At 39.5% G+C, this 23440-nt stretch overlaps 1 gene segment (V, D, J or C); it reads right to left on the bottom strand.

The window, feature by feature from the left end:
- Positions 1–3762: 3762 nt before the first annotated feature.
- On the bottom strand, positions 3763–4394 carry LOC121434920. The segment is given in 2 exon segments: positions 3763–4166; positions 4343–4394. Coding segments are annotated over 2 exon segments (456 nt in total).
- Positions 4395–23440: the final 19046 nt, after the last annotated feature.

Genomic DNA, 23440 nt, shown 5'->3' on the forward strand with positions numbered 1-23440 from the left:
ATACTATACTTTCTCCTGTATATATATATATATGTATGCACCTCTGAAAAGCTTTAACCATTTCACTAAAATGAAGCATACGTTTAGTGATGTTTCATCTGTATTTTAATAAATAAAGCTTGCCTGAAGATCAGAGAGTAAAACAGCCATGCTGGTCAGCCTTACAAACCAGACACACACCTTTAATCTCAGTAGCCATACTAGTTTGCCACAGAAACTGGGTGGTAATGGTGCACGCCTTTAATAAGATGGAAAGAGGCAGTGATTGCATGCAGTCTCATTCTGAGATTCCTGGAGGCAAGATAACCATTTCGACTGAGGTAAAGGTAAGACCTCGTGGCTGGCTGTTTTGTTTTTCTGACTTTCAGGTTGAACTCCAACATCCATCTCCGAGTTCACATTAATCATGTTGTACATGTGCCCTTTCTTTTGCATGTCTTTATGGCAGGACCTCATAGCACTCTGATACCTGAAGAGTCATTCTGAAGACACAGATGGCTTCTCAGTGAGAACAGACCAGTGGCAAAGATAGCAGTGAGATGCTGGACAATGATGCTCACAATTACTGGTGGGATTTCTCATACTACTAGGAAGCAAACAGGTGCTTTAAAATGAATGGGCTGCTTGTTTCTGAAATTTTCATTTGATATTGGAATATTTAAAATATTAAATGATTGAATACTGAAAAAGCTAAACAAAACGAGGAAGTTTTGTGTATTTGCTGAAGTCCTACCTGCCTGTTGTGTGAGCAGTGCTTGGATGTCATTCATGACACACACTGCTCTAATCTTCATTCTGAAAATCAGCACTCAAGAACAGAAAACTAAAACCTCCCAATGTCAGCTGTGTATATAGACAAGGTAATGAAGGAAAGAACATAGACACCACTTCCTGCTAGAGTCAGAGAATATCCTGATGGAGGAAAAGATTGAACTGGCTTCAAACCATGAGTAGAAGTGTACAGAACACTTAACATAATCCTAGGCACAAGTTATATCAATGTGACTGGGTATTGAACCAAGTGTTGCTGACAACCACAGAAATGTACATTAAAGAAGTTAATGTGGCCTAGACCTTCAAGGTTAGTGTGTATCTTCATAGTGTTCACTTGTAAATTCCTATTTGAGCTTGGGAGAGAATTGAAGGGGACGGGAGAAGCAGGGAGGGGAGCAAAGAAAAATGTAGAGCTCAAAATAAAAATCAATAAAACGGAAAAATATAACAAGAGATCCTGATGTAGGATTCTTCTCTGTGTGCTGTAATGTGTTTTATTACCATTAGTTAATAATCTATTGGGGGCCTATGGCAGCACAGAATAGGGTAGAGTGGGAATTCCAAGCAGATAGAGGAGGAAAGAAGGCAGAGTAAGGGAGATGCTATGTAGCCGCCCATGGAAACAGATGCCCAGGAGACCTTACCAGTAAACCACAAGCCTCATGGCAAAATATAAAATAATAGGAATATGTTAATTTAAGATATTAGAGCTAGCTAGCAATATGCTTAAGTGATTGGGCAAGCAATGTCGTAATTTTAAAAAAAATCCTATTTGTCAACCCTATGAACCCAGTATATATAAACATATGTAATACAGATAAATGGCTAGACAGATACATGCATTTGTTCTGTAATGAAACTTAGGCAACAAAGGAGATAATTCACTTATTTGAACAAAGAGTTTATCAAGAAGTGTGTGGAAGAGTCTCACCATCACCTTCGCTGAAGCAGCACACCTCCTCTGTGGACAAATAAGGTCTTCACACTCAACAGTGTCATGAGCTTAGAAACCCACTCTTTGAAGAAAGAAAGGCATAGAATCTTCCTCTTGTGCAATATTTTTGAGATGGAAAGTAATTGTGTCTATGTTGAGGTCAGCTATAACTTAATTTTCTCTCCTTCCCCTTCCAGTCTTTTCACTATGAATCTTCATGACTCCATATTTTTCTATTGTGCCTAAAACTACTCCATTTTGGAGAATGAGAAGAGTCGTTCATAAGACAAAATAAGATTATAATGCTTGCTATTTACAATAAAACTTATTTTTAATATTAAAATATTATCATTATATAATAATAAAATGTCTTAATTTCATTTGATTTTTATTTGATTGTCCCTTTACAGAGACTGATTGTTCACATGGTGATAATTAAACCAAAAGCTTTATTTTTCTTTCACTTATTTTTTATCATTTCTTTAATTTTTGATATTATAATCATATCAAGCCATCCTTCTAAATTTTCTATAATTCCCTCCATATTCTATTGCATCTTTATGACCACTTCTTTCTTTAATTGTTGCTACACATGTATATATAAACATATTTATTCCTAAATATATAAGTGCCACTGCTCAGTTGTACATTGTTGATTGTAAGTGTTGTTTCAAGACTGACTCGTCTGTATTGGACAACAAGTTGATATAACCTTCTCTGGGAAAAATTATGTCTCCAATATCAGAATTCCCTAGCTGACAGTAGCTCATGAGCTAGGATTGATGCTTTGTGCTCTTTCCACATGAACCTTAACATGCCATTGTTGATCTTTTTCAGTTCATGTTTAGAGAGTCACGTTGGTGACTCTTCATGTGTGTAGCTTCTCACATTCTTAGGAGATACAATTTACAACAAACTCCTGACCCTTTAGTTATTATCATCTATCCTCTTCCTCTTCTTCAGTATTTCCTGGACTGTACGTGCAAGAATTATATTGTAGACATAGCCATAGGAACCAGACCTTGATTGCTGTGTTTTCTACAGTGGCCTCCATCTGCTAGAAAACCCACGGATCTTGGAGAGGAACCTATAACCACTAATTACTAACCCAACACAATCTCTAACTCCATTCTAATCATTTTTTCATTACCACATACACATTCCTTTGCACATGGTCTGCTCACTAGATTCATTTTAGGATGAGTCACTCATTCTCTTTTTTTTTTCCTGAGTTTTAAGAGGTTTTCAGATATTCTATTTAAAGCTATTTGAACATGAAATATGTGGAGTATTTCCTCATAGTCTTTGTGCTCTTATTTTTTAATGACATTCAGATCTCCTTCTAGAAAACTTCAAAGCAGTGATGAACATAGTTAAATATATGAAAGGGTAATTCTAAATAATGATTTAGAAAATTAATCCTTCAATATTCCCAAAATTCTTCTATATTCAATAAATTAACATTAAAACTCCACAACTTTTTAAAATTTAAATATTGAATGGATACTGTATAACTGTTGGGTGTCTCCATTCTGTGGAAAAGTGTTCCTGGGTCATGTAAGAAAACTTCTTGATTATGAGTTTATGAGTGAGTTAGCAACAGAATTCCTAATGATTTATGTTTGAATCTCCTTTTTGAGTCCCTGCCTTGATTACTACCAAAGATGGACTATGACTTGGAAGTGGCTAAGTAAAACTCTGGACCTTCTAAGTTGCTTTTTCTCAGAGAGTGTTATCGCAGCAACATAAAAGAAACTAGATTATACAGTTATTGTAAATTCTGTATCTTTCATGGCTTGACGTTCTTGCTATTTCTGCAATGTGTTCTCGTCACTACCCCTGACCCTGTCCACCTGGAAGCCTGCCCTTGCCTTTCATTTCCTTTTCTTTTTATCCATTGCGAGTTCATCACACTGAGGCTTAAATAATCACATTGATTTTCTCCTCCCATTAGCATCTCTGTTAGTTCTAAGATGAACATTCATGCTTCAGGGAGGAGTATATATTGAGAATTGAAGATAAAACCAAAGTCCCAAACCTTTGAGGCCAAAACCCTACCTGAGGTTACAACTCCACCAACACTGAAAAGGGATACTAAACAATGCAGTTGTTCTTCTTGGGCCACAGCCACCCAGCTGATGGTTTGTGTACTGGCTGCAGGTGTGTGGGGAGCACTGTAAATCTACAGCACAGAAATAAGTGCCTGAGTCTGTGCTCTGAGAGGAGGAAATGTACAAAGAGCTGCGGCGTTCCTGAGTGACTGTCGTGGACTTCAGTCTTCCACTCTGCTTTGTTCCAGAAGGATTGAAGAACAGGCTGATGAGGTGTCCCCCAGGGCTTTGGTGAAACCACTGCACTTGTCTTACAGAGGTGGAAAAGTTGCACTGCAGCTCTGTGCTCTCTCCCTCCGGCAGACCTAAGGACACAGGACTCTGCTTCACTTGTTGCCCTTTCACCCCTGATTAGAAACAGAGAGAGACACAGATGATATTCATTGAGCACACATAGACAACTGAACACTCCCCATGCCCTCTGAGAAGGTATGAGATCTGCAGAACTCCTGAACTGCTTCCCCACGCTCCAAGTGCTGAACAGCATCCTCTCTGTCCCCTGAATGTGAACAGCCAGACTCACAGCAAACCTGGGTGCACAGCAGCCCTAGCAGAGGGCGCAGCAGCCTCTTCATGGTGTCTGTCTGACTGCTGGCGACAGAATCAAGTAACCAACCCCTGGGCTGTGGTGTCAGGATGGCTGTTAAAGTGTCCCTCCTCCTGGGACCAGTAGGCTCCACCAAGGAACCCTGCCAGACCAGAGCTGCTGAGTTCCCTCCCAGCTTATGAAGCCTGAAGCTCCTCCCAAACCCGACCTGGCTGAGTGAGAGTCTGGGTGGAGCACAGGGTGATGTGGATTCCCCTTTGTATGCTATGAATATGTTTTGTGACCATTGTTTATTAAAGAAGCTGTTTTGATCAATGGCTTAGTATTGTAAAGCCAGGGAGAAAATGCAAAATGTGATAAAGAGAGAAAATAGGAGGAATCAGAGAGATGCCATGGAGCTGCTAAATGAGAAAGACACCAGACCACAGCCAGAACCTTACCAGTAGGCCATAGCACAGTGACAATGCACAGATTAATATAAATCAATTAATATGAGATGTAAATTTAGTTAAAATTATGCCTAAGATATTGTCTAAACATGTTGTAATTCATATCATCTACATGTCATTATTCTGGTCTAGGCAGCTGGGAAATGAACAAGCAGTATCGGTCTACAATAGAGTGGGGAGCATTTTGAGAAAACTCTGGTGTTGTATGCAGTTAGGGATCCTGGATGCAAGAGAGGACCAGCCCCTCCCAAGGAGAATAAGCCTCAGCTGTAAGAAGACCTGGTACACTAATAGAAGTAACAGCTAATGGTTTACCTCAGGAAACAGATGTATGTTCTGACTAAAGACTGTTTACTGGGGCCTGAGAGATGGCTCAGCAGATAAGGGTCCTGTCCTTCCAGGAGGCCTTAGTTCCCTCCACAGCATCTATTTCAGGTGGCTCAGAGCTGCCTCTAACTCCAACTCCTGGGGACCTAATTCTCTCTTCTGTTCTCCACAGAACCTGTCTAAATGTACTAGACATTTACACAGACCCACTATCATACACATTGAAAACAGTCTTCACCTGTGAAATAACTGAAGTGAAATGACCGCAATAGGAAAAAGGAAAACAAACAACAACAAAAATAAACCAGGAACATGACGACAGTGTAATGTAATGGTTCATAATTCTGGAATGCATTTTAACAATTGGAACACTCCTGCAGAGTCACAGTTTGTTCTGAATGTCATTTAAAATGTGATCACACAGGAAGGAAGTGGACTGGGGAAGCTAATGCAGAAGTGTTGCATCCTCAGTGACAGGGCCAGCAGCTGCTGTGCTGTTGCACATGGAGACTGCAGGGGGCACTGCACTTGAGTTCATAAAAACAGAAGAATGCATTTCAAAATTTTCACCATAAAGATAACTGCTTGAGAAATGAGACTAGTTATGAAAAATGAGCCATTGACTTACAGCAATAGCCTTGCTTTGTTTGGACCGCCAGCACCCAATGACACAGACATTTCTTATTAAGTTTGAAAGCTTGGCCTTATCTTAAGCTTATTCCCACTAACCCTTAAAACTTGAATTAACCCATTTATATTAACCTAAATTCTGCCATATACCTCATTACCTCACCCATATTGTATGTCCAAATCTCTCTGCTTCTCACTGGCTAATCTACTCCAGATTCTTCCCAGAGTTCCTATCTTTGCCTGGAAGTCCTGCCTATATCCATATTGCTATTGTCCATACAGATCTTTATTAAACCAATCAGAAGGTGCCTTAGACAGGCAAGGAAGGAACACCTCTTCACACAGTACGACCTAATATCCCACAAAACACAACCAACCTTATGCTATCTCAGCCCACCATTGACTCTAATAGTATTAGACCAGATAGTGACTTCCAATACTGTAGGATAATTTGGTAGAATTTTGACTCAGGTAACACAATGCTGTGAAGGATATTTAATTACTGGGTCAAAATATTACAGAATGTTGAAATTGAAATTTTGAAGAAAGAACACAGATCTTTTGTTCCCAAAATGAAAAATAAATGGCAACTGTAATCTATACCACACACATGAAGCATTTCTCAAGATTGCACTTTCATTGTACTATTGATTTACGGGACATACCAACTGCTTGAAAATGCCTGAGGCAGTGACCCTGGTCTCTTATTCTGCAAGTATCAGGTGGTTTGTGTCCAGCTCTGCACTTGTGACTCAAGGCAGAGAAATGCCCAGCTCCCTGAGACCCATTGTCAGGGATCCCCAAGTAAACAGAGTTTTCATTCTTCCTGCACTCAGTCTGAAAATTCTCCATGCCTGACACAAACTGGCTTTCTGGTGTGAGTTTAGAAGGTTCTGGAGACCCAGGTGAGGGTGTTGCACATGAAGGAAAGGACTCTGAGGGACAACACATGAGTAGCAGCCCTCAGATACAGAGCAGTTGCTGCAGATGCACAGATGCAGGCATCAGACTGGGTAACTGGGTTAACTGGGTAAGAGTTGGTGTAACTGAGCATCCTCCTACAGCATCAGTGCTGTGGGAAGCTCAGGCAAAAGGAGAGGCCATGTTCATAGGGAAACAGAAGTATTCTTTCTACTGATTTCTACTGTTAGGGCCTAAAGCAGAGTGACAGTGGGCAGTAGGGCTACTCCGAGCCTCGGGATACAGAGCAAGGTCACCAAGGTGAGCAGGAAGCAGCACATACCTTCCTGGAGAATCCCAGGAAGCAAATACAACCTGAAGAGTAAGAGAGGTAGATAGAGGTTGCTCTGAGCTTAAGGAAGTTTAGATACCTTCACCCTGGGGACATTGGAGAGACAGTGAAAAGAGACACTGACTGTCTTTCTTTTGCCTGTCTCTGGCATCTGCATCAAGCATATTCTGCTGCAGCACTGGAAGAGGTTTAAAAAATAACTGTTTAGTAATTTCATACATGACAATAATGTATTCAGATCAAATCCACCATCACTCTACTCCCCCTACACCTCCTCCCAGAACACTCTATGTAATCCTCTCCCCCTGCAGAAGCCAAGAAACTAGAACCAGACCATTAGGACAAGTGAAAGAGCTTAAGAGAAAGACATAGGGTAGTAGAAAACAGGAAACATAACATCAAAGGGGCATGAGGGATGTAAGGGGAGAGAGGCATGGCAAGGTATGGGGGGTTTCTGTGGGTTTAATCTATAAACACACCATTTACTTTTTAGAAAGGAGTGTCCTCTAGAGGATAACTGAGAAATAACAAGTTCACAGAGGCAGTGAACTTGCCCATCTTTGCTGACTTCTTACTGTGAATTCTAAGACTTTTCATCATGCTGTTATTTTGCTAAATGGTCATGTCAAACTGCCTTCTAAGTGTGTTTATATTCACAGGTTATTGCTAGGCTCCACATTGGTTGGAGTATGTGTTACAGGAAATTTCTATAACAGATTTCTTATACTGTTTTGTTCAAAATGTCTTTAGTATAATGATATTTCATTTGTATTTTAATAAATAAAAACTTTCCTGAAGATCAAAGAGTAAAAGAGCTACACTGGTCAGTCTAGCATACCAGTCAGTAGTGACACACACTTTTAATCCCAGTAAACACACTAGTTTGCCATAGAAACTGGACAGTAGTGGGACACACCTTTAATCCCAGCCCCACAGAGGAATGTAAGATGGGAAGAGACAGCTCTCTCACACAGTCTCATTCTGAGGAATCCTGGAGGCAGAACTGCCATTTTAGACTTACGTAGAGGTAAGAGCCAGTGGCTGGTCGTTTTGCTTTTCTGACCTTCTGATCAAACCCCTGTACCTGTCTCTGGGTTTTTATTAATCATACTATACTTTAGTGTTAGTTATTCTGCCCCCCACCTTCCTCCCTTTATCCAACACTCTTATCCACTCCCCCTATTAATTATACCTATTCCATTTGACCTTTTATAGATTTTTTCCCACTTCCTTTGCAGATCTCCTCCTCCCTCTTAACCTCTTATTGATACCGAACATCTATGGATATTCCAAACGAAGCACACAAATTAAAAGTAGAATTCACATACTTGAGATAATACTCTGCTTGTTTTTTTAGGTCTGGGTTACTTTGCTCAAGACGACTGTTTTCATTTACCTGAAATTTGATCAAAACTTCATTTCTCTTATCAGCTGAAGAATTCCCCACTGAGTAAATGTGCCACATTTTCACAATTCACTCATCAGTTGATGCACATCTAGACTGTTTCCAAATCCCAGTGATTGTGAATAGAGCAGCAATGAACTTGGAAGAGCAAGTATCTCTTTGGAAAGATACAGAATCTTTTGGTTAATTCCTCAGGACTGGTACAGCTACATCATGTAGTAGATCTATGGTCAACATCCGGGAGAAACCTCCATACTGATTTCTGTATTTTTTTTTTGCCCATTTGCATGCACATCAGCAATGAATAAGTTTTCTCCCTCGTGTCCTCTCAGTTGGTGTCCTGGTCCTCTTGTGTTTACAGTCCTCCTGCTACATTTCTGAGGTGTTCCCTGTGCCTTTGGGGTAGCGAATGCATTGTAGATGTATTAACTGGGGCTGGAGACTCCACAGAGTTTATTATCTGTTTTTTTGATCAGTTGTCTGTGACTGTGGTAGTCACTCTCTGCTTCAAAATGGAACTTCATTCGTCAGGGGTTAGAACTACACTTATCTGTGTGTCTTTGTGAGGGCCATATTGGAGGAGCTTCAGTTGGAATAGAAGCCTATGGGGAACAGAGCAGCATTGGGCACATCAGGATGATGTGATGTACTCTGGAGAGGCAAAACCCCAGTGGTTGTGTCTCTATAATGGTCCTTACTTCTGCTGCCCATTCTCCTGTTTGCTGCTATCATGTACTTAATAAATTTGGCATGGTATGATTGTTGAGTGAGAGAATCCCACTGTATCCCTTATAACGTTACTGTTTTATGAAAAGATCCACTCCTTACTGGTAAATTAACTTGCATATCACAAAGAAAATATTTTTATAAAGCTTTGAAGTAGAGAGATTTGAGACTGGATGATGAAAACAAAGAAGTTTTATGCATTACAGACATATGGATTCTGCCTGTGGAGAAACAGTCTGATGATTAAAGAAGGCAGTGATGTCCCTACATCCAAGGTTAGGTCTGAGTTCCTTGGTCATGTAGCTTACAGAATTCATCTCAGGTTTCAGTGTGAACTTTGAGAAAATGAAGTTATGAAAGGAAATTAAATTACCCTACTGCGTGTAATATAGATGGTTAGCTAAACCACATGATAAAGGTTCTGGAGAACAAAATAGGATAAATATCTGCTACACTATAACCACAAACTGCTGTCTGCCAGTATAAAGGGACTGGCTGAAATGTACTTGATTTGCTGAAAACTAAGTTAATCAATAATAAAATAATCATTTGTTTGGGGTGAAGATGTATGGTTTGAAAATTAATACAAAAGAAATGTTTAAGTACATGTGAGCTTCTAATAAACCATGTAACTGTGATCATAATGTGGTTTCTTCCTGTGTAAAAATTTTAATGTGATTTTCGAAAAAACACAACTTCTGTTTGTGAGGTGATTTTCTTCTTGCATGGAAATTTTAGCCTTAGGTGATAAAAAATTGCTAAGAGAAAAACTAAGAGAGGGAAGTGAAGTTTTGCACCCCCAGATAAGTCTTCTCTTTGTGTTTAGCTACTACTCGACACCTCCTCTCCAGTTTCTCTGATCTTCTGGAATGAACTCCAGCAGTGTATAATTATAAGTATTTAGGGTATAGTTAGAAGCTGCATAGAATTAGAAGAGTGTCTGTACTAAGTTCTTCTATGGGGTCTATGTCCTCTCCAGTCATGGGTAGTTAACTATGTTTGCAGTGTTTACCTGAACTCATTGCTACTGAGCAGCCTTGAATTCAGTAAGGCATATGTTAGTTTCCCCAAAGATAAAAGTGCTCTTATTGCACCCTTTTGAACCTCTTGCACTGGTGGTCATTATTTTGGTTCATAGTCTTTACACAACATGAAGGACTATTCATTGCTTTTCTCCTTGGTTCCTTACTGATGTGGGAGTGATTTCTTATTAATAAAGAAAGTGCCTAGACCCATTTGATAGGCCAACCCTTAGGTAAGCGGAGTAAACAGAACGGAATGCTGGGAGAAAGAAGCTGAGTCAGGGAGTCGCCATGATTCCCCCACTCCAGACAGACGCAGGTTAAGATCATTCCTGGTAAGCCAGCTCTTGGGCTACACAGATTAATAGAAATGGGTTAGATCAATATGTAAAAGCTAGCCAATAAGAAACTGAAACTAATGGGTCAGGCAGTGTTTAAAAGAATACAGTTTCCGTGTAATTATTTCGGGGCATAAGCTAAGCTAGCCATGTGGGCAGCCGGGTGCCAGGGACGCAGCCCAGCTGCTCTTATTACAACAGAGTGGCACCCAACGTGCTAATGAACTCCACGTAAAACCTGAGAGGGCTTAAAAAGGAGAGAGAGAGAATTTAAGACAGCTTTTTGCTGTTTGTGGGTTGCGTGCCGCAAAGAAATTGTCCTGACTCAACAGCAGGAAAAAACTGGCTGTTTTAAAATGCCTGCTTTCTGGGCTGTGCCGCCATTGCGATCTCTGTCTGGCTCCTGTGGGAGACAGAGCTTTTGAATGGAACATTTGGAGTAAAGCTCTACGGCTTGCTTGATGGCAATGTGGACTGCTGTGTGCCTGTAACTGTGTGTGGCTCAGGGGCACCAAATGGCTCTGAGGCAGGAGCAGCTTGGCTCTGCTCTGCCATGCTAAGCTGTGCTGGTCTCAGGCAGGAACTACCGTAATTACCATAAAAACAGCGCATTTAAGGTTTCAACTGGGCAGGACACAGGCAGTACCGTATTACATGTACATGGTGCAACTTAGGTTTTTAAGAACTGCTTAACATTTTAAAAAATGATCCTGGATAGTAAAAATATTACAGATTCACAATAAAACAGATTCAGACATAACAATGGATCACATGTTGGATGAATGTACGTAGGCTTGAGAGAGAGAAGAATAAGAATATAGAGACTAAAGTAAATGTCTAAAAAGAAAAGGGTAAAGTCTTTAAAGAGACAGAGTATAGATAGTTAAGAGATTAAAAGAAATAAAGAAAAATAAGCCACGTAAAAATGGAAAATTCACAGAGAGTCTGGATTATGTACATTGTGTTTTCTTTAAAATTTTTGACTGTGAAGGAGCTAAGTACAAAGAAACATTTCATTATATGGGCTTCCAAGTGGAACCAGAATGGATATAAGGGTATTATGATTTCAAAATTTGGGTCTAAGGATATGATGCTTTGAAAAGGGTCTTCTTTTGTTTTCACAGAGGACCAGACCCTGTGGATTTCTTCTATCCCAATTTGGTATGATAGACCACGACCTCCCGAAAAGCTGCTGTGAACATCTTCAGAAAATTGCTTTGCTCAACTGCCAACTGAGATGAAACTAGCATACAGGTTATACCATGAAAGACCTAATTAACGACGCCCCCATTCAGCAGGAAGCAGTTTGGAGAGAAAAAACTGTGCCCATGTTCCCAAAATATTGTTTATAAATGTTCTTTTACATTTAAAGGGGGAAATGATATAGGTATGAATAATTTGCATTAGTATGGATTTTAAGGTCAATTTTGTTATATGTATATGTATTTCTGATCTTGATTAAGGTATTGTGATTGTGTAGTTCATTTAAAAATGTAATGTATAATTAAGAAATATAGGTTAATGGATAATCATCAATAATAGTCAAGCTTGTAGTCATGTTAGTTAGATTTTCTAGATATATAGAGATACATTTCAGTTAGATAGACATTCTTCATATCTTTCAAAGACTGCAGAATATGGCATTTAATGTTTTAATAACTTAGGACTTTTCATGACAATGAGACATATCTGCTCCTGGTGTCACCAATCTACTTCGAGAGGAAGATGGGCATCGAAGAGGATCCTTATGGAGTTGGATAGCCATTTGGGCAAGAAACTGCTCTTGCCTGGACTGTTGCATAAAATGGACACAGAGAACCCGCAGAGAGAGGACTGCTGAACTTGCCTAAAGGTAAGACGGTCTTTTGGGGTTCATGACTCATGAAAGAGTCTGCGAGACATTCTGCAGGACACAGCAGATAGTGACTGAACTGTCTTTGAAATTTCCTGCTTCATGGAAATGTCTGCTGGATACTATGGGCCTGAAGGCTGAAGATGGATGCCCCAACCATACAAAAGAACTTTGGGTGACTGTCCAGGCAGCAAGATGTCTCTGTCATTTCTAGAGTTTTCTTATTTCTTGTTTACTTAGGTAGTATTATATCCTTCTGGAGTCTTTGATGGAGTTGAAGAATGAATAGATAGTTATAGTTTTCCTTAGTTATGATAAAAGATAAAATAGATATAAATATTGTAACTCTAATTCTTGCTTGATAACTGTTTTGCTATATGTAATTTTACTATGTTAAAGTTAAAGCCTTTCTTTTTTGTTTAAACAGAAAAAGGGGAAATGATGTGGGAGTGATTTCTTATTAATAAAGAAAGTGCCTAGACCCATTTGATAGGCCAACCCTTAGGTAGGCGGAGTAAACAGAACGGAATGCTGGGAGAAAGAAGCTGAGTCAGGGAGTCGCCATGATTCTCCCACTCCAGACAGACGCAGGTTAAGATCATTCCTGGTAAGCCCGCTCTTGGGCTACACAGATTAATAGAAATGGGTTAGATCAATATGTAAAAGCTAGCCAATAAGAAACTGAAACTAATGGGTCAGGCAGTGTTTAAAAGAATACAGTTTCCATGTAATTATTTCGGGTAAAGCTAGCCGGGTGGCGGGACACAGCCCGCCGCTCCGTATTTCAACACCTTACATTATATCTTCATATATTATGAGAACTCCTCATTAGGGAAGAGTTTTCAGGGCAGTTCTAGCTAACTTTCAACAAGTCCTATTGTGAAACATGTGGCATCCTTAGAAATAGATCTCGCCTTCAAATTCTGTGAGGGCAATCATGGACAATGGAATTAGCCTGTTTCAATTGGAGGAGACTCTGGAAGCCCCCAACTAACAACTTGAAGGGTGTGTTCTCATGACCGGCACATGTGGGTTTTTTTTATTGCATTTGGCATTTATTCCAGGTTTGACAAGCACTGTTATGAGAGATTCTATCTATGCTGTACCATTTAACTAGTTTTTTTTTATTTTAAAATGCTGTTTGACATTTAATTTTGCCTCCTAAACAGTAAGAGAGCATATAATAATTTGTTGGGTTTTTTTTGTGAGCACAAACATGAATCTTCTTGAGGGTCACAATGGTCTTTGATTTCAGATCTTTCTTCCTTCTCAGAGCGATAAATATGAATAGTAGAGAATTTTCTTTAAACCAGTATTTTGTTTCCAGAATTGAGATGGATCAAAACCTTGTCTTTCTTTCTTCCATTGCAGAAGAATTATCAGAGAACCTAACTAATCCCAGGTCAGTGACTGCACCATGTGCTCAGGATTTAAGCAAAGTGCAATGACCTGTGAGAGTGGACATGAAGGGGGAAGGACTTTTCAAGAGTCTTTTAGGATCAGGCTGCCTCCTACATGGTGTATAGAAAAGAGAAGGAGCAGCCTTTTGGTCCTTATCTCAAGGGTTCCAGCAGTTGTGCTTGCTTAGCAGATTAACTCATGATTAACTCATTGATTACTACTGGGGAATGTGAAGGAATCAATGAGAAAGGTCCCATAAGCTCATCTATCTGAATGTTTGATTTTCAGTTGGTGGACTGTCTAGTACAGAACAGTAGGTGTGGCCTTGTCACAGGAGGTGTGTCACTGGTGGTGGCTTTGGAATCTCAAAGTCCAAGCTAGGTCCAGTCTCTCTCTCTCTCTCTCTCTCTCTCTCTCTCTCTCTCTCTCTTTCCCTCTCTCTCTCTCTCTGCCTCTTGTTGATGATCAGATTTAAGCTTTTTAGCTACTACTCCAGAGACATGACTGACTGCCTGATACTCTATTTGCCGCAGTGATCATCATGAGTCACACACTGAAACTATAATCAAGTGCCCAATATAAGTTGTCTACTTTATGGTTTCTCTTCACAACAAAAGAAAAATAATTGGGACCAGAAGTTAGACTGAGATCTCTATAACATGGACCAAGGGGAGGAAAAATATAAATAACAATTGGGTGAGATTGAGGTAGATTTTTAAATACTAGAGTTTAATGTTTTCATTTGATCATAAATTTTTGGGGTAAGAACAGAAGATTGCCAGAGAATTTAAATCACTAAATTTTGTAAGACATCTTAGCAGCTATGAATCCCTTGTCTGAGTTTTCCTGGAGATGTTCTCTGTGAGAGATCCTCCACTTCAGGAGAGAACAGTATTAAAGGGGATCAAAACCTATGTTGTTTCTGACAAAGACTTCCACCCTATTCTGTCAGAATATCCCCAAATTCCTAGTTTTCTAGGGATATGATCTGAGATTTGATACTGTTTTTCAGGAGCTTGGTAAACCCCATGTAGACGAGGCATAAAGCTCTCCCTCAGAGGGCAGCTCCCCCCAGCCCTCCTGCACCCTTGGTTTGTGTGCAGCTTCCCCTGCAGTCTCCCTCACTGTGTCACTCACAGCACAGTAGTACAGGGCAGAGTCCCACAGCTGCACTGAGGGCTTCTGCAGGTGGAAAGAGCTGTTGCTCTTATGGAGAGTGGCATGGAACCCTTGGTGCTCTGTCCTCTTGTTGTCTGTGGCAGTCCACAGGAGTAGCTGAGGGCCTTTCTTCGGGTATTGCACATACCAGAAAAGGGAAGGACTTTTGTAAATAGTCTGATAGGTGCAGCTCAGCTTCACAGGCAACCCTTCTGTAGAAGTAACAAGACCTTCTGTCTGGGTCACTGAGTCTCCATTGCTCCTCTCTGAAAATAAAAAAAGAAGAAATGACTTTTCGATGTGAAGACAAATGCACAGACTTCCATAGTTTTAAGAAAATGACATCATCGTTGTTTAGGCTATGTGTTACTCACTGAGCATTAAGAGGAGCAGCAGAACTGAGCAGATGTCATGAAGCATGTTCATAGATGCCAATGACACTTGGTTCTTGAGTTCACCAAACTCACAGGGCAAGTCTCTTCGGAACCTTATTGAAACTCCTCACTCATAAACAAAGATCTCCTTCTGCACAATGGCAGTCTATTATGTGAAGCCACCACATGGGTGCTGACGTGAACCACATCTGAAGAGACAGCACCCTCTGCTGATTTCCCTTCAAACTGCACACAAATGTCTACACAACACTTAGTCAATAAACTTGAAGCCGCACTCAAAGGAGACAGGTCTCAAGTCTCTAGTGGATGTCTGAAATCTCCAATGTTACTGAGCTATATGTATCCCGGGTATGTAGGGTAATGAGTGTACATAAAGACTACACACATACATACATACACATGCACACACTTCTGATAAAATTTATCCACTTTTCCTTGTTTTATTATTTTTTGAGAATGTTTTGTGAAATATTTGGTTATACTTACTTGCTCCCTCTACTCCTGCTAGATCCATACACTCTTCCTTACCAACCCAGTTTTGTGCCACCCAGATCTCCAGTCAATCAGCTCAAGGTTTGCAAACAGGTTTCAGTGTCCATACACTTTTAATAAATAAAAGTAGGCTATTGGGTGCCTACTGAATTTAGTCTAGACCACAAGCACTCACAAGTGAGATTTTTTGGTAAGTGAATTATGCTGATACCCTTATAGGGATCGCTGTAATCAGAAACCCCTAGACTCAGACATTTGTTCTTGTGTCATATAGAGTCACGTGCAATGTGTAAGGCTCTGTGGTAAATGCACAGATCAGGAAAAGTTGCTTTCAAGAGAATGGGAAGCAGATAATTCCCATGACTCCTACTCCAAGTCTTTCCTCCAACCATCTTGACCCAGGCATTTGGAAGAAGAGATCAAACTGGAAATGGAAAACTGATGCATTTTCATGATGAGTAAAGTGGATTGAACATCAGATTTCCAGTGCTTAGATTTATTTACACCCCATATCTTCCTGTTAATCCTCCATGTAGATGTTTGACCCAATCCTCTTATGCACAGAGAGCTGGAATGAAGGGTGTTTAGAATATGAGGATGTTCTTCCCTTCAGGCTGAAACACCTGGAAACTTCTCTGTGTGTTCTCCATTCTTCTGGTATACATCATTTATCTGTCTCACAGAAATATTTAGTATTGTCTACCATTGGTGCAAAGAAAACCATGTATCAAATAAATTGCTTTAATCTGCTCAGCATTTCTGAAAACATGTCTATTAACTCCCCCTTTCAGAAGAACAGTTTACCTATTTACTAAGCATGAGTATTTCCTGGATTTTGTTTTGTTCACAAAGTTAATATGAGGAATAAAAGGGAAATAAATAAGAAAGTATATTGTTAATTTAGTGACACTATTAAAGTTCTTTTCACCCATTGGTTATTTCTCAGAGTTGGTGATTAAGTAGCAGTGCTCCCCACACCAGGGGAGAAATCGCCACTAATTAGAATGACCAGGGGTTATTCTACAAAAGACTGATTTCTTTTATTTTTTATGTAATGGTTGCTTTCTTCCTGAAAGCATGATTGTGTATCGTGTGCTTACATTGCCTGCAAAGGCCAGAAGAGGGCACTGATTTCCTGGAACAGGACAAAGAGTATGTTGTGTGTGAGCTGACACAGGGGTGCTGGGGACTGAAGGGTGCTTGTTTTCTCCAAGAACCGTGCATGTGCTTAACCCCTGAAGTCTCCCCAGGCCTGAACAGGGATATTAAAGAAAAAAAACATTATTAAGATGCTTCCTGGGGAAGGAATAAGTAAGATAGAGGAAAGCATTCAAACTGTGTCAACAAGAAAAATGGAGGAATATAGGCAAAGCTGCTCATACTAAAGTGTATTACCTAAACTTTTTGGCATAGACTTAATGGGAAGAAAGGGAAAGGCAAATACAAATGGTAGAGGCATTGAGAGCTCTAAAAAGAGGTTTAGTTTTAGTTGCATAGGCAAAAGAGCCCCAAAAGGGTACCATGCAAAGCCCAGATATTGTTGATGTTATTCTTCATATGAGGATACATTATTCTTCAGGATATGGCATAGACTATTAAGATGAGACACTAAAAGCAGGGAAGCCAATAAAACAATGAATCAGAAAAATATGTGTGAGTACTGAGAGTCTGATATGGAGGTGGCACACAGCAGGCTGGGCAGTAAAGTTCAAGCATAGAGCCCAGAATACAGCAATAATGAAAAAATGTATAAAAGTAACTGTTCCTTAAGAAATAAACACGTGCAAACTGTCTTAAATAAGAGCACACTGAGGAACAGCAAGCTGCTGATGGTAGACAGAATAATATCTATGTTCTACATATGGAATAGATGGGGCAGGTAAGTTATTCTTAACTATTGGTAATTTTTTTCTTGTGTAATAAGATATGTTATACAAATGCATTACCTTGTTACTATCAATGACAGTCCATCAAAAAACAGTGTCAAAATCATCAAAAGATAATAAAATCTAGTCATTTTTGCTTGTGCATCTTTAATGTGTTTGTCCGTCACACTGAAATGTTGAACAGGTTTCCTCCTCTTCACTGTGACCAAATACATATGACCATAAATTAGGAAGTCTATCATAGTTCACCCTTACCAACACACATATATACAAACACTTCTCACTTAGACATCCATATACACCACAGACAAACACACATACACTACTCATATATACACTTATCACAAAGTTTTTAATATTTCTTAAAAACAAGAAATTTTAATTTTTGTTTAATGCAAGTTCTTGACATTTTGAGTTATCTATCTTAACTAAAATCTCAGATGTGGTATTAAAAGCTGGCTTTGAGGGCTTAAGAGTGTGCTAAGGAGATAAAGCACATCCTGCTACTGAAGAGGACCTGAGTTAGATCTCACATTGGACAGCTCACAAATGCCTGTATTCCGTCTTCTCTGTCTTCCATGGACACCTCTATCCATGAACACATACACATAATTAAAATTTAAACCTTAGTAACAAGTTAGCTTTGTTTGATACAAGTGGGTATATTTACCATCTGGACCAGAAGTAAGAAGTTCTGTTTGAAAGTGAACTGGCAGGGGCTGGAGAGATGGCTCAGCGGTTAAGAGCATTGCATGCTCTTCCACAGGACCTGAATTCGATTCCCAGCAACCACATGGTGGCTCACAACCATCTGTAATGAGGTCTGGTGTCCTCTTCTAGCCTGAGGCATATATGCAAACAGAATATTGTATCCAAAATAAATAAATAAATAGAAAGTGAAGTGGCTTTGACATGTATTTTGTTTTTATTATTTACCATTTAATTGGAAATATAAAACATTAAAAAGTAATTTTCTAAATGATTAATATGAGAAGTATATAATTCTACAAGTCAAATCTGAATTAGTATCACACAATCTGCTTATTCCCCTCACCTGATTCATTTATTACATTGTTAAATCAGCATGAAATGTGTGCTGTTTTAGAACTTAATTCAAAACACATTTGCTTTTCTGGTAAGCGATGAGAAACATAAGCTAAAAAGTCAGATTTGGTTGTTCTTCCATAAATTTCTTGCCTGATGGTCTCTATTGGTATCCAATACAAAAAAGGACACTTTATCTAGTTTAAATTTCATTATATAAACAACATATATGACTTTAAGAAAGTTGATGTCTTCTCAGAATGACACATTTTTTCTCCTATGTCAAGAGTTAATTAGGCTGCTCCAAATAAAGAATTAGTCTTAAAAAATTAGCAGCTTCACAAATACTTATTCCACTGCCATTTTGACTGCCTAATACTTATTAAGGGTACCTTCTATTTTGGAAAAGGAGGGGTACTATTGATACAAATTTCCACTGTATTCTATATATTTCATGATGATGGTTACTAAAGAATGGGTAGAGACCCAGGAAAGCACACACTTGCAACCTATGGAAACTATTTTTCTATGTAGTTAGAAAGAAGAAAGATAAAGAAAGAGGAAGAGTAAAATAAAGAAGAGAGAGTAAAGAGTTGGGAAGAAGAGGAGCGAGAATATGGACATAACTAGTGAGTAATAGAGTTTTTGCTTGAATTTCGTGTTGTATTTTCTCCCATCAGGCATTGTTGTCTCTGCTTAGTGTGGAAGAATCAGGCAAGACGGAAGATGCCTGTGAGCAAACAAGAGCTCAACTTAACTCGCTCTCCGAGGCCAAACCACAGCAAAGCTTTCCTTGTCCAGTCCTCAGGTATATAGAGATACAGATTTTTGGACTGTAAGGGCGATAAATACCCATTAAAAGCTAAAAGCAACCCCCATGCTTACAGGAACTAAGAACATTGCACCTGATTAGAGTCCATCAGGAACAGAGTTCTGATATCTAAGCTTGATATCAAATTCTAATGCTTACAAGTGCTGAGAGCAGAGGAATCATACAGGTGATCATGAAAGTTTCTAAACACTGTCCAGGTGTTTTGAAAAAAGTTTCTGAGGATGTACTTTCTGTCACTCCTAGGCATTGTTATTAGAGAATGAAAGGACTTGCAGTTAAGAACTTTCCTTCCATCTCAGAAGGAACTTTGGACTTTTAGAATATGCTAAGAATGTTAGACTATGGTGATATTTGACATTGGAGTGAATGGCTTTGGCATTAGGATATTACTACAAGTGTCAAAGGCAGAATACTATGTAGTAAAGTAATATGTTTGGATGTCAAGTTTTCCAGCCATAAAGAAAAGTGAGAAGTTGTGGGACATTTAGGGCATAGTGGTAAAGTTTTACTAGTCCATGTGGGTTTTGAAGTTATTGATGGCTCCAGCTCTACTTTCTGATTGTCAGGATATGAACAAGAAATTATCAACTCCTGGCTCCAACTCTACGTTCTGGTTTTCAGGATATGAACAAGAAATTCTGCAATTCCCACTTAAGGAAGTGCTGTGAGCAAAGACCTGTATTTTGGTTATAGTCAAGACATCCTAGTCACAAATTAAGTAAGATATTCACCTCTGTAGGGGCAAGTTTCAGGCCCAGGATATAACCCTTATCTCCCCCTGTGAGTTAAGTAGGTTTGCAGAAGTAATTAACATTCCCCCTGGAAACATTTACAGACCTCCAGCATTTCCTTATCTCTTCCTATCAGCTAGGGCTGTCTTCAGACCTGACATTCCAGCATCCTACCCAGCCGCTGCCCTTCTTGCTATATAATGCTCCTGAGAAAAAATCAAATTGGCAGCTTGAACAGAATACAAACTTGCTTTCCTTTTCTTGTGTCTGTTGCCCTTCATCTCTCTCTTCCAGGGTTTGCGCTTCGGATTAGTGTCCCACTGGTCAGGACAAGGAAGCAGGGCTTTCTTGGGCATTCTGCTGTGTTGATATGATAAGCTAATAGACACTGTAGACACATCATTTATTTATCTATCTATTTATTGCCTGTTTATTTATTTACTTACTGACTTACTCACTTGCCTGCTTACCTAAGTAAACACAACATCCAGTGTTGAAAGGAGAGAGGGCCTGCTTTTTGTCCCAGCCACCCAGCTAGATTACACCCAAAATAATTTAACAGAAATTGCAGTACTTTAATTAATACAATTTCTGTGTGGTTATTTCTGGCTAAGCTAGTCGGGCAGTGGGATGCAGTCCGCTGCTCCTCCTACAACAATCCATGCCTTACCTAGGCAATTGATTGTAGTTTTTTTTTAATTAAGAGTGAAGAGAAAGAACAATAAAAAAGTAAATGTGCAACACAATTAATAAAAACTCAGGGTGAGAAATTGGAGTTCAATGTGAAGCTCCCAAAAGCAAAACAACCAGCCACTGGCTCTTACCTCGACTTTAGTCTGAAATGGTGATACTATCTCCAGGAATCTCAGAAGGAGAGCTGTCTCTCCCTGTATTATTTTCCCCTCTAGTGCTGGGATCAAAGACATGCACCACTGGGATTAAAGGTGCATGCCATTGTGGCTATGGAATTAAAGGTGCCTTACCATAACTGGTCTGTAAGGCTGACCAGTGGGACTGTTTTACTCTCAGATCTTCACTCAGTCTTTATTTATTAAAATACACTTGAAATGCCACTACTAAATGTGTTTAAAGGTGCAGACACAAACTGCCTAGTTAAGGCCTGGATGTTGTGTTTCCTTAAGGAAGCAGTCAAGCAAGTATGTCATGTAAGGTCCAAGCAAACCTCAACTGTATCTATTGAAGAGATTAGTGCTGTTATAGAGACACATCACTTTTCACTAGAATGATAAACATGGTTTCTGGAAGGTAAGATACCCCAGACTATGAAAATAAAAGCCTAACTTGGAAAATAGCTACTTTTGACATTTTCAGGAAAAGGGCCATGCTGGGAAGTGTTTTCCTCAATTTAGCCACTTAGACATTGAGACCACTCACTTCAGCAGAGATAGAAGAGGCCAGGCCACTTGGGGAGCTGGCAGCAAAACTCAGTGTCGTCTACATAGTGCTTCTTTTGATGACATGAAGGACATAACAACCTGCTTCTGCCTTTCAGGTGTCACAAATGCTGGCAAATATATTAACATTTTTAACTTCATGGAATACAGAAAATACTATAAGACTGTAAAAAGAAAACTGAATTGGATCCACACAAAATTTAGCAAGATGAAAACTGATGGAAACCGAAATATACATGAAAATTTTGACATAGGCTCCAAGCAGTACAAAAGATGTTGCTAAGCCGGGCGGTGGAGGCGCACACCTTTAATCCCAGCACTAGGGAGGCAGAGGCAGGAGGATCTCTGTGAGTTCGAGACCAGCCTGTACTATAAGAGCTAGTTCTAGGACAGGCTCCAAATCCACAGAGAAACCCTATCTCGAAAAACAAAACAAACAAACAAACAAACAAAAAAAGATGTTGCTACAGGATCAACAAGAGCAGGGCCAGTGTTTGAACCTGTAGCTCTGAGGATATTTACAGAGATGTGATCAGTTCCGAGACTCCATCTATGAAGCAATTGTCTAGAACCAACATTGAAATCTGATCATTCAAATGAAAAGTAAAAGTAGATCTCCCAACTGCAGAGAGGGAATGTGACTAATTTCAAACAAGGACCAATAATCAGATTATTATTGATCTTAACCTTGGTCAAAGAAGCCTTCTTTTCAGTCAGCTGATACATATGCATAGCTGCCCAAGAGTATATATATTCTCTTATACTGAGAATAAGTATTGAGTGTCCAAACCGAAATTTTTCTGCCTCTGAAAGTGATCTGTCCATTACTCTAAGTTTTAGCCAAAGTAGTTTGCTCCAATGTTGCAAATGAAGTTTTGCATGATTGCCCAATTAGCCAGTTGTCTCTGTCATTTATTTCACATTTTGGAATTTGCTTGATTGCACTTCCTGTTTACTCAAGAAATATTATCTCACTTCTCAGGTTTTTATCAAGTTTTAAAAGTAACATAGTTGTAGTTACTTTTCTCTCATGACATAGCCAAGCCATTTCAAATACACAGCTTACACTCCTTAGAATAGGATAATTATTAAAACATTCAGCATATTTTTTTCTTCTTTGATATTGTTTATGCTGGTTGTAATTCTAATTTTTACACTTGATATTTATTCTTATTGAATATAGTTTTGTATTGGGTTTGGAACTCTCTTATTTAGACAAAAGTAGGATGTGCTGTGGAAACTCCTTCATTCAATATCCTATAAGATACCAACCTACATGGCAATGGTTTCTTGTACTATAAATGCTGGCATCGGTCTTGCTTTCTACTAAAAAGAGAAATTAATAATAACAACTCACTTTGGGTCATTTTGGTGATGACCTTTATTCTGCCTCATAGCAAAAACTGCCCTTAATCCTATGCTTTTTCAGTCACAGTTCAGCTGGCCTTGGTGAGTTCCCAATAGATCAGCTCCACTGTCTCAGTGGGTGGGTGCTCCCCTCGTGGTCCCGACTTCTTTGCTCATGTTCTCCCTCCTTCTGCTCCTCATCGGGACCTTGGGAGCTCAGTCCAGTGCTCCAGTGTGGGTCTCTGTCTCTGTCTCCATCCATCGCCAGATGAAGGTTCTATGATGATATGCAAGATATTCGTCAGTATTGCTATAGGATAGGGTCATTTCAGGTTCCCCATCCTCAGCTGCCCAAGGAACTAACTGGGGACC

The sequence above is a fragment of the Microtus oregoni genome, unplaced genomic scaffold (assembly GCF_018167655.1).
Source record: "Microtus oregoni isolate MIOR12 unplaced genomic scaffold, Mior012 000045F_ref0000178, whole genome shotgun sequence".
Taxonomy (NCBI): domain Eukaryota; kingdom Metazoa; phylum Chordata; class Mammalia; order Rodentia; family Cricetidae; genus Microtus; species Microtus oregoni.